General features: G+C 58.0%; 1 protein-coding gene across 1 annotated transcript; it reads left to right on the top strand.

The window, feature by feature from the left end:
* The first annotated feature begins 7,883 nt into the window (after positions 1 to 7,883).
* LOC102019780 lies at positions 7,884 to 10,184 on the top strand. Its single transcript, XM_005376728.2, has 2 exons — positions 7,884 to 8,367; positions 9,545 to 10,184. The coding sequence occupies exons 1-2, from the start codon at positions 8,281 to 8,283 to the stop codon at positions 10,151 to 10,153; spliced, it is 696 nt and encodes a 231-aa protein (XP_005376785.1). The 5' UTR covers positions 7,884 to 8,280; the 3' UTR covers positions 10,154 to 10,184.
* Positions 10,185 to 11,332: the final 1,148 nt, after the last annotated feature.

Raw genomic sequence — 11,332 nt, 5'->3', positions numbered from 1 at the left:
TCCATTCCACACTACGGCAGGGGTTTCACAACAGCCCATTGCCCACCCCCCAGAGAGTGCACCCACACCTGGAGATAAAGCTGCTCACGTCCACGCTCACCTGCACAGACACCTGGCCAGGCCCAGGAGCCCCGGGGTGAGCTCACACCCAGGCACGACGGCGTATCTGTGTATCTGCACCCACGCACGTCTCAGGGGAAGCAGGTCCCGATTTCAGTCGTCGCCTCCCTGTACTCAGCCGCACATTACACATTCTCACGCCGGCAGGACTGGTGTGTGTGTGGCTGGGACGAGAAAGGACAGTGTGGTTGCACACGCGTATCTAACGTAGCAGTAAGAAGGAAGGGAATTTTCTGGTAATTTGTCTCATGTTTTCCCCAGGCTTAGAGAATTATTGCAGGTAATTATATAATTTTTTCCTAGGGCTGGTTTTTGAACTTAGTTTTAATAATGTTTTACTATTTTACTTACCTATGTGCTTACTACTTAGGATTTTTTTTTTTGGTACCGGGAGTCGAACTCAGGATGTTGCACTTGCCAGGCAGGCGCTTACGCCACTGAGCTATATCTCCAGCCCACTACTTAGTTTTTAAATGAAAATTAGAATAAAATTGGGTCAGCTGTGGTGGCGCGCACCTGTAATCCCAGCAGGAGGATTGCTGTGAGTTCAAGCCTAGCCTGAACTACATAGCAAGACCCTGCCTCAAAAAAAAAAACAAAACCGTTGCGATATGCAATAAAGAAATGTGCAATAAAGAAAATGTGGTATTCACACACAGTGGAGTGCTACACTGCCATATAGAAGGGTCAGCTTGAGCTATTTGTAGGAAAATGGATGCACCTTGAGACCATAAGGTTAAGTGAAATAAATCAGACACACAAGCTTCAATACTTCAATACTTCAGTACTGCATGATTTCTCTTGTGTGAGAATCCCTAAATGTGAATAAAGGGCAAAACGAAAGGTGGATAACGGGGAACAGGGGGATAGATCTTCTGCAAATGGGAGAGGGACCGAGAGATGGAGGGAGCAAGGCAGAGAGAAGGGAAAAAATGAAATAGGAAGGAGGATGCATTGTGTACAGGCAGCAGCTCCCCACGAGGAACGTAATGATACTGCAAACACCTATCAATAAAAATAAGAACTTAAAAAATTAGGAGAGCCTCAGATTATGTTTTAACTCTTGCTGACACGCTAAAACCAACCTTCTCGTTCACCTGGTATTTCTTATACTACAGTAAAATCTGATTCATTGGAGAGTCTTTCAAAAATTAAACTCCACTTAAAAAAATGTTTACGTGGAGGACGTGTGTGGCTTCCCCATTCTTCAGTGGTGTGTGACTGCGACGGTGACACTACTTCCTGGAGCCTGTCCGGCTCTCTGCCCTCGGCAAGCTGATCCGGTGTATGTCACCGCCTCTTAGCTCCTCTGAAGGTCCTTCGACTCCAGACACAGGTTCACAGCACACGCAAACGTCTGCCCGTTACTTTGGAGACTATCTTGTTGAGTCAACCACGAAACATTCTCAAATTTTGCTTCCAGGTGTTTTGAAGTGGTAGCATTTACTGTTTAAATTATTATTCTTAGCATTGAAATGTGCAGCGGACCCTTAGGAGCTCAGCGTGTTCCCAAGCTGGTTGTAACTCAGGTTGTCAGCGGAAGGCTCGGGCTCCTCTACACGGCCTGCAAAGCCTCGTTCCCGTGTACAGGCAGCTCGGTGTCCTTAGGGAGACACTGGCCCAGGGTTTCTCAGTGCACCCCACACAGGAAGGGACGTCGTAATGCTCCTCCAGAGCTCTTTAAGGGTTCAATCTGCAGCCGAGACCATCTGGAAGCACAAGTGGCCTGCATTTGGGTCATGGCTCAAGACTTTGGTCATAAGTTCAAACTAAAATTTGAGTCAGAACCCACACTGTTTGGCTGTCAGGCTGGTGGTAACTCACGGATCCACTGTAGGGTTTTTTTTTTTTTTTTGGTACCAGGAATCGAACTCAGGACCTTGCGCTTGCCAAGCAGGTGCTTGTGCCGCTGAGCTATATCCCCAGCCCCTCCACTGTCATTTAGATCAATAAAATGGACAGGTCTCATGTCAGTTGCAGGCAGAGTTGTGGTCATGGTACACATGCATGAAATCAGGATGCAGGACCGACTGTGAGACGTCCCTGCCGATGCAGGGAGCTCCCTGTGGCGTCGCTGACTCTTCAGTCAGAAGCCATCGACCCTGTTCCTTCTTCACCCAGAGGACCTGGTGTCCAGGACAGGAGCTCGCAAGGACCCCAGGGCTTTGACTGCGTCCCAGAGGCCTGGCTTTCCGGTCTTCGGAGCCTCCTCTGTCTCCCTGGGGGTTGCAGCCAAGAAAGACGGCAGATTTCTACAGAAACTATGATTCCATGTGCAACCGTGGGGAGAGAAAGAAGACTGGTGTCTTCCTGAGCATAAAGTGACTTTGGAATATGAAGCACTTTCTTGAATTCCATAGAAATTTGTGACTGACCTGTGTGTTCCTGAAGTATGAGACATGAACATGTGGGCTGAGGAACAGCTGCTCTTCATAAAGAATTAAAAGTTTTAAACCCCTCAGATGATACACTTTACAGGGCTGAATTGCATGGCATATAAATTATTGTCACAGAAAATGCATCTGCATTTTGCTTGGTGTCTCACTTAAAAATAATAGAGACTCCTGGGTATGGGCTTGTGACTCCAGCACTCAGAAGGCTGAGGCAGGAGCATTGCCAGGAGTTCGAGGTCAGCCTGAACTGCATAGCGAGACCCTGTCTCAAAAAACAAAACAAAAAATAATAGAGTATACTATAATTTTTCCACTGAAAAAATAGCCCCCCATAATATTTGATTTGCTTTTTTTTAAATTCCCACTAAGACAGACACTTTGAAATTGCTGAACACCATAAACAAGACCACCAAGGCCAGCTGAGCCAAGTCTAGCAATTCCCTCCACCCTCAGTGACAGCAAACAGGCGTGGCCGGGCCTCTCTGGGGAGAAGGCCGCAGACCCGGTTCCCGGCAGTCCAGGGTGTGCATGTGTTACCGCCAGCAGCAGGGGCCTCCCAGCGGTGCACACGGGGGCTGGCGGGGGAGCAGCAGGGAGACCAAGCAGACCAGTTCTGCTGGAGTCCGCCTGGGGCTGCACCTAAACCTGAACAACCATCTGGACCAGCCGAGCCCCTGACCTCTGTCCTAGAGCCCACTTCCTGGGAGAGATGAGCAAAACCAAGCTCGCGGAGCCTGCCCGGGACAGCGTCAAACTCCCATACCCTGAGTGTGCCGCCGGATCCTCCCTGGTGACCTGCGGGAAACCCTTCTCCTGGCGCTCCCTGCGGCCTCCTGCACGGGGACGGCACCTCCTGCAGCTGGTCACAGCAGAGAGGCCGAAGGGAGAGGACGTGCGCCCCACACATGGCCAGCGCCGCTCCACTCCCTGCCGCGGGCCTCTGTCACTCACCACGGCGCCCTGACGTGTGGGTTCACCGCTGAGTGCTAGACGCCTGTGACCGGCATCCTCGGGACCCGCATCCTCGGGACCTGCTGGGAGCAGCCTAGTCTACACCGCCCCAGCCTCCCACTTCAGCCAGGGCGTCCAGCTCGAACCCAGGTTCTGCCGAGCAAGAGCTGGCGCCCGCTGAGTCCTGTCCCTGCTCAGAACTGTACTCTGCAAGGGAGAGGTCATCTCAGGGCGACCTGCAGGGCGCGAGGGATGACGGCCGTGACCCGGGAGCCCGTGCTGGCTCCTGGGAGACTCACAGGCGGGGTGCCGACCCCACGCCCACGTGCCCGTTCCCTTTCCGTGTTCCTCTGCGTGTCACAGCTGTGAGACGGCCCTCGGCCCTGGACTTCCTGGCCTCCAGAGCTGTGGAAACCAATCTCTGTCCTTTATAAATTTTCCCAGCCTCAGGTGTTCTGTTATGGCAGCACAAGACAGTGACAGCCAGGCATGGTGGCACCGGCCTGCAATGCCAGCACTTGGGAGGCTGAGGCAGGGGGATCCCAGCTACCCTGACCTATATAGCAAGACCCTGTCTCAAAAAAAAACAAAAAAAAAAGGAAGGAGAGGAGGAGCAGCCTTGTGTAAGTTGCTTTCTGCCACTTCAGCCTCTGGAGTAATCAGCTCCAGGAAAGGGTTACCGTGGCTCAGTGTCAGAGGTGTTTGCTGCGGCCCTCGGGGTTGACTGTGTGGCCCGTGTGCCTCAGCGCACAGGTCCCCGGGTCCTCCCGGCCGCCTGGGATGTCTCCCTGTGCTGGCCTCGGGCTGGGGTCCCTCTGGGATTGTGTGGCTGCAGCGGAGGTGGCTGGGAGGAGCCATCACCTCGGGGAGGAAGGGCGGGAGGCTGAGGCGGGTGTGTCCCTCCCAGCGGCATTTCCTCCCGGCTGGGAACAGACCAGCCGCCCAGGGTGAGGTCAGTTTCCAAGCAAGGTGCTTTGCATAAAGAAACAAAACCCTGCCTCCCTGTGGGTAGCTTGGGCCCCGTGCTGGCCGAGGGGCGTCAGGGCCCCGGAGTGAGGAGGCCGCTCTTCTCCGATCCTGCGCAGCTCTGGGGGGCCTGGGGGGCCTGGGGGGCCCCGGACCAGCCTGTGTGTGGCGCTGCCCAGTTCTGCTCTGGGCCCGACCCTGTTTGCTTCTGTGTAGCAGCTTCCCCCACAGTACAGAGACGTGAGACGCGGCAGGCGTTCTGGTGAAACTCAGCAGTGGGTGGTTTTGCAGACTCGATCCACAGCTTTGGCTTGTTCCCTTTTCAACGACTATCTCACCGAGGCAGCAGGAATCCAGCAGTGAGGAGAAACAGCTTCCCCAGCAGCTCCGGCCGAGGGAGAAATGAGTGAACGAACCCCCAAGGCACTCCCCCGGCCAGCCACGCAGAGGTCACCGAAGGCAGAGCGGGGCTGTGCGCGCCGGCTGAGGCCTGGGGGTCTGGGAGCTACTTCCCCATGGCAACCGTCCTCTCGCCCTGTTCCGAGCTAGGTAGATGTCACACTGACCAGGCCGAGCGCCCCCGGGACACCCACTCAGTGAGGGAAACAGGGCACTGAGGGAGCCCCCTGCAGACAGCCGCGAGGCAGGTCGGGGACGGATTCCCAGGGGCAGCAAAGGAGCCAGGCAGCGTGTCCCGAGCTCTTCGCCCCAGGAAGCCCACCGTGGGGAGCAGCCTGAGGAGAACACAGGAACTTGTAACAGCAAAATGGTTAAAAGGGGAGGCAGGCTCGTGTGCGACAAAAGGGACCCATTTTCATACATGGAAGACGGGACTCCATGTGAATACATGGGACATTGTGTATGCAGATGGAACACACAGGAATATGTACGTGGATATGAAGAGCAGGGCACCCATTAAAAAGGAAAGAGGGGTCACCAGGTGTTGAGGCGCACACCCGTAACTCCAGCAGTCGGGAGGCTGAGGCAGGAGGATCATCCCAAGTTCAAGGGCAGTGTGAACTATGTAGAGAGACCTTGTATTGAAAACTAAAAAAAAAAAAAAAACCAGAGGGCAACTTTTAAATTTTGCTACAAATCTAGTTTCAATCTCTCTCCCTTTTTTTTTTTTTGGTACTCTCCTTTTCTTGGTAGTGGGAATCGAACTCAGGACCTTGCACTTGCCAAGCAGGTGCTGTGCCACTGAGCTGTATCCCTGGCCCACTAACTTCACTCTCAGTGATGTGATTTTTCACAAAAGAGCGGAGATGCAGAGGTGACGACCACCCCCTCCACCAGCTCCAAGGGGCAGAAGGACCCCAGGCCTCAGGCTCAGAGGGTGGCAGGGACACAGGCAAGGGAGTCGCTTCTGTCCCGGGAAGAGGGCCCTTGTGCCGGGGGCTTCACTTCCTGCCCAGCCTCGGGGCCAGGGCAGCAGGGCTGATGGCTGCATCCCCCTTGAGCTGAGCTAAGGAGGGGGAGCCTGAGCCCAGGCTGCTACCTCGGTGCACCGGGAACGCCCTGGGCTGGGCAGTCACGCTGCCTCGGGCGGGTGGGGGGTGAGGTCACCCTGCCCCTGAGTCACCGCCGGGGCCTGGCTCCCCGCCCGGGCTCCAGGGTTGCAGTGTCCCAACCTCGCCCAGCGCCCTCAAAGCTCGCAGCCCGCGTCCTGACACAGGGCTCCTGCCTGCCTGTGAGCCCCGGTGCCTGCCTGTGCTGGGATGACCGGTGACGGGCCTCTGTGGGACCTGAGCCCACTGCAACCATGGAGTTCCGGGTCACAGTGAGCCAGCCGCAGCTGGAGACCACGGAGAAAGCCGAGGGAGGACAGCTCTGTCCCCACAGGGGGACCAGACCCCAGGAGCCTGGGCAGCAGCAGGGCCGCGACTTACATGGGCCCCAGGCCGCCCTTGGACCGGTCACTTCAGATCCCTGGGGTGGGACACGGCGGGCATTGGCCCTTGTTTATCTTTTTTTTTTTTTTTTTGTCTTTTTGAGACAGGGTCTCGCTATGCAGTTCAGACTGGGCCTGAGCTCACTTCGTAGCCCAGGCTGGCCTCAAACTCACAGTGAGGGGTTGGGGATTTAGCTCAGCGCCTGGCAGGCGCAAAGTTGTGAGTTCGATTCCTGGTACTGGAAGAAAAACAAAAACAAACGAGCTCACAATGATCCTCCTTCCTCAGCCTTCCACGTGCTGGGACTATAGGTGTGCACCTCTACGTCCGGCTGGCCCTTGTTAAAGCTTGCCAGGTGTCCATGCGGTGCAGTGCAAACGGGGATGAGGCCACTTACCAAGAAAACAAAATTCTTGTGGCACGTGGTGCCGTCCACCTGTCATCCCAGCACTGGGGAGGCTGAGGCAGGAGGAGCCACCCTGGGCTACATAGCGAGTGCAAGGCCAGCATCGCCTGGGAGCACACAGTGGGACCCCGCCTCTGAAAATCAATAGTAATAATAAGGATGACAGATAAACGCCTGAGGCCACATCTGCGTCTTGGCACGTGCTTGTCTGTCTGTAGACACCCGTTTGTCCTTCAGACCACACCTCAGACGCCCCCTTGCCGTGAAGCCCTCCTCAGCACTCCCGCCTCCTGTGGGCAGGGACACCCGGGGCCTCAGTCCCTCCCGGCTTATCTCTGGGCGAGGCGCGGGCGGGTGAGCAGAATTCCCAGGAAGCGGGCAGTGGGGGTGACCCAGCACACTGCTTGGGTGGGGCGGAGGGGAGCACGCCCAGCCGCTCAGGGCACAGGCAGCACAGGTCGCTTCTGGGCTCCGGAGCACGGGGACTTCTCCCCGCAGCCGCCGACACCGTGCACCCGCCACGCGCCACGGGGCCGGCCCACGGGCTCCCTCCCTCCCACTCGGGCTGGTTGGTTTGCAGAGTGGCTCGTGGAAAGTCAGAGAACACTCAGGAGGCCAGGGCGGAGTGGCTGAGCAGGGGCGGCCCGTGCAGGTGCGGGGTGCGGGACGTGAGGCTGCTCACTGCTCCCGTGACAGGGCACAGGGCGGGCGTGGCAGGGCCGGGGAGAGGGACCCGCTCCCCGCCAGCGCTGCGTGCTACCCCTCAGGCCGGCAGACCCGTGGCTTCCCGCGTCCGCACAAGGGCAGCCTCCTTCCGGCCGGTTTCCTTTTTTGGAACTGAGCTTGCCGCGTGGCTTAGATCTCGAATGTCCCCCAGGGCCTCCTGTGCTCAGAGGAAGTGACGGGGCGGTGGGCGCTGTGCTCCCCGGGGGTTAATGCACGGGCGGGCTCCTGGCTGAACGTGCCGTGGGGCCTGGGTAGAGCTGAAGTCTCGGTTACTTTTCTCTCGTTGCTGAGACAAATACCAGACACCAAAATGAAGGCAGGAAGGGTTTATTCAGCTCACAGTGTGGAGCTCTCAGTCCATACTCAGCTGGCCCCAAGGCAGGGCGGCACACGGCACAGGGGCAGCTCTTCAAGGCGGCAGAAGACAGCAAAAGCAGCGGGAGCGCAGGGGGAGCAGCAAGCCTCTTCTCCCTGGCATGGTGTATCCGCTGTCCGCCACGCCCACACTGTCTCCGTGCCCTCCTCCTCTGCGAGCTAAGGATGTCTACAAAGGAAGGACCCTGGGCCGAGGCCGAGTCACCCCACTGCGCTTCTAAACTGCTCAGACTGACACGACGAACAACATCCCAGAGCCCTAGGGCAGGTCCTTCTCACCCAGGGTGTGGCAGTGCTGACTAGGCCGAGCCTCTGGACCCCAAGCTGACACAGCGTGTGGACAGCACAGGGGGTCCCTGGGGCGTGACCTGCAGGCGTGTGCTCCTGTCCTCCGCGCCTCCTTTTGCTGTCCGCTCGCTGGCTGCCGTGCCCTCGTCCACGCCCTCCTGCCATGCCGCTGCCCCCTGGAGCCTGCACACCCTGGACCAGGCCCTCTGAAACCGTGAGCCAAGTAACCCTCTCCTGCTTCAAGCTGCAGGTATGGGGTGTTCTGTCCCAGCGACCAGCAGGTGACTGAGACACCTGCCGCGTTCTCATGCCCCGACTTTCCTCCCGTTCGCTCCCCTGTGCATCCTGGTACCAAGGGAGCCGGCTCTTCCTGGCGGTGCCCTGTGTGAGTTAAGAGTGATTCTGGGTTGGCACTGCCTTGCTTTCCCACTTCCGCCCTGTGCCCCTTCCTCTCCGCTTTGCTGAGGAGAAGGCCCAGAGCTGCAGCGAGCAGAGGAGCAAGGCTGGTGGCCCCTCAGCCACCGTGCTGGCCCTGGGCTGTCCTGGTGCCTAAGTGACTGCTGCTCCCTGGGGTGCAACGCCTCACACCCGGCCAATTCCAAACGCCCACGTGGCGTCACTGGAGAGAGCTGGGGAGGGGCAGGCAGCAGGTGCCTGCGCTGTGATCTGTGGTGCAGTAAACTGAAAATACGGTAAATATTTATATTAAAGCATGTAAACCAGGATGGTGGCACGTGCCTGTAATCCCAGTGCTAGGGAGGCTGAGGCAGGAGGATCACCACAAGTTTGAGGTCAGCCTGGACTGCACAGTGAGACCCTACCTCAAAAAAAATTTTTTGTGATGTAAATTTTTTGTAATGTATTAGCAAAAGACACACACAGGCACGTTGCCTTGAATCCCCTCGAGACACTGCTCCGGCTTCAAACGCACTTAGCATCTTGCCTGGGCCATGTGCCTTCTACTCTCCTAGGTAAAAGCACTCGCCCTATTTTTAGATCATCCCCAGGCTCCTCCCCAGCTGCGCGCTGTGGTACAGCGACTAGGAGGCGATGTGTGCATGTATCACTTTTAGCCTAGAACTTTTCTCATATAGTTTAACTTTTAAAGTGGTAAACAGCCTAACAACTGGTTTGCAGAAGGAGGAGTTTCACAATGAGCTCTTGCCGCGAGCCGTGTGCGCCCAATCGCCAGCCAGCCCCGGGCCCAGGGAGGCAACGCGCTGCACCCAGCCCCCGGGCGCCGCAGGCCGGCTGTGCCTCCGCTGCGGACCTGGGAGTCGCCCCTGGTCAGGAAACTCTTGTGGCGCAACCTCCTTCCGCGCCCCTGCGGAGCCCCGGCCTTCCCGCAGGGCTCCGACTGCTCTTGCTCGGTCCCCTGGGGCCTCCAAGGTGGTTTCACCTCTCGCTGGGTCTCTCCGTCCCCACAGGCCACCAGGGCTGCACCGCGCGCCGGGCAGCGGACGGACAGACGCCCGGAACTCCGCAAGCTGAGGCTGCGAAGCTCGATGAGCTCTTTCTCCACGCTCTCCGCACAGCCCTCTGCCCCAGGCCTGGGGACGCCCCGGGTGACCCGAGGCCGCGACAACCCTGTCTCGGCCCCCCAGGAAACGACCGAGACTCTGCTCTGCATGCCCGACCTGCCCCCGTCCACCGCTGAGAGGGCCAGAGAGCACGCGCCTGGCTCGGCCCCTCAGCGCCAGCTACCGCCTCCCCTCCGCTCCTTGCCGGAGGGGCCCCTCTCCCCGGGGCCAGCCTGGCTCCCCCGTTTGTGGGGCGCACGGCTCTGGTTCCTGGCTCTGGATGGCCGGACCTTGTCATTCACTGCTTCAGCCAGTGCAGGCTGGGGTGTGGGCAGGGAAGGTTGGCCCAGGCTGGATGGGGCAGCTGGAGCCACGGCCAGAGGGAGGGCAGCACCCCAGGCCTCGGGACCCCGACATTCGCATGCCACAAGCACTGTTTTGGTCACAGCGAGTGTGACTGGTTTTCCACTGGTGTGCAAGGCCACCGAGTCAGCTCTGAGCAATCACAAAGTATAATTAACAAAGCCAGGCGGGGAGGCGCACTTCTGTCATCCCAGCACTTGGGAGGCTGAGGCAGGAGGACCTCCAAGAGTTCAAGGCCAGCCTGGACTACACAGTGAGACCCTGCCTCTAAAACACCAAAATAGAATGAAAACAAAACTGAAAAGAGAAATCAAGGTAGGAAGGTGGGGAGTGCCCAGAGCCTGCTGCCCAAGCCCCGCTCTGCCCCGCTGTCTGCCCTGTGCAGGGGACAGGGACATGCACACTCCCCTTGGCCCCAGCCGGCTCAGGGGAGCCTGGCTCGCCTTCCGGCCCGCGGCGAAGCCCTTCTTGTTCCTTAGTTTTGTTGGAGCGGTTACTTCCCGCAAAGGTGAATGCGGGGTCCCTCCCCAGGTCGAGTGCTAGCCGGTTTCCGCCCATGCACAAAAACCCCTACGCCGGAGCGGAGATTCTGCGCGCGGCTCGGACGCCACCTGCTGGTCGCCTTCGAGTAAGACCGCATTGAAGGAGGCCTCTGCTGGCACCCGCGGGCGGGGCGGGTCTCAGACTTAACCAACAGCAGGTGCCAGCGAGGGGGACCGAGGGGGGCCGTGCCAGCTCTTGGCGGCCCGCACAAGCCCCGGGCCAGGGCCGCCCAGGGGCCCAGCGCTTCACTGGCCCGCAGATCGCCTGCACGGCACAGGAAAGCATCTGTTCGTCACCACCAGATATTTACCGACACAGGGTGATATATACAAGTGTACGCGCAGGTAAAGGCAAGTACGAGCTGTTTCCTCCACGGAGAAGCGAGGAAAAGACGTAACGGGACAACTCGTTACGCGGATTCTCCGAGTGGGCGAGGAATTGATGAGGGATGTTTAACTCTTTGGTCTTAGACTCTTGTAAGAGGTGGAGGACACCCAGGCAGCTCTGTGCTGCGCTGTGGAGAGCGTCGGCTCCTGTTTTGAGGGGAAAAAAACCCAAAAATCCCAGGTAATTTCGATTTTGCCCACGAGGGGGCGCGCCTCCACTTTCCCCTTTTAATCTTTAAGGCAATGCAAATTAAAACCCCCAAGAGACACCGACCCATCCCCTCCAGAACCCTTAAAGCTGAGACGAACAGCGGCGAGTTAGCAAAAGTAGGGGGCAGCGGGTGTTCGTAGGCACCACTGGAGGAAGCGCAGGTTGTGCGTCACCTGGGCCTGTGGCACACAC

The sequence above is a fragment of the Chinchilla lanigera genome, unplaced genomic scaffold (assembly GCF_000276665.1).
Source record: "Chinchilla lanigera isolate Chin_1 unplaced genomic scaffold, ChiLan1.0 scaffold00008, whole genome shotgun sequence".
Taxonomy (NCBI): domain Eukaryota; kingdom Metazoa; phylum Chordata; class Mammalia; order Rodentia; family Chinchillidae; genus Chinchilla; species Chinchilla lanigera.
The sequence above is the reverse complement of the archived record's forward strand: the minus strand, read 5'-3'. Positions and strand labels throughout refer to the sequence as shown.

Excerpts from the sequence above, each read along its gene's own strand:
- LOC102019780 (XM_005376728.2), top strand. The coding sequence starts at position 8,281 with ATGCCGCTGCCCCCTGGAGCCTGCACACCCTGGACCAGGCCCTCTGAA. Across the intron at positions 8,368-9,544 it reads TCTCCTGCTTCAAGCTGCAG|GCCACCAGGGCTGCACCGCG; the intron begins GTATGGGGTGTT and ends CCGTCCCCACAG.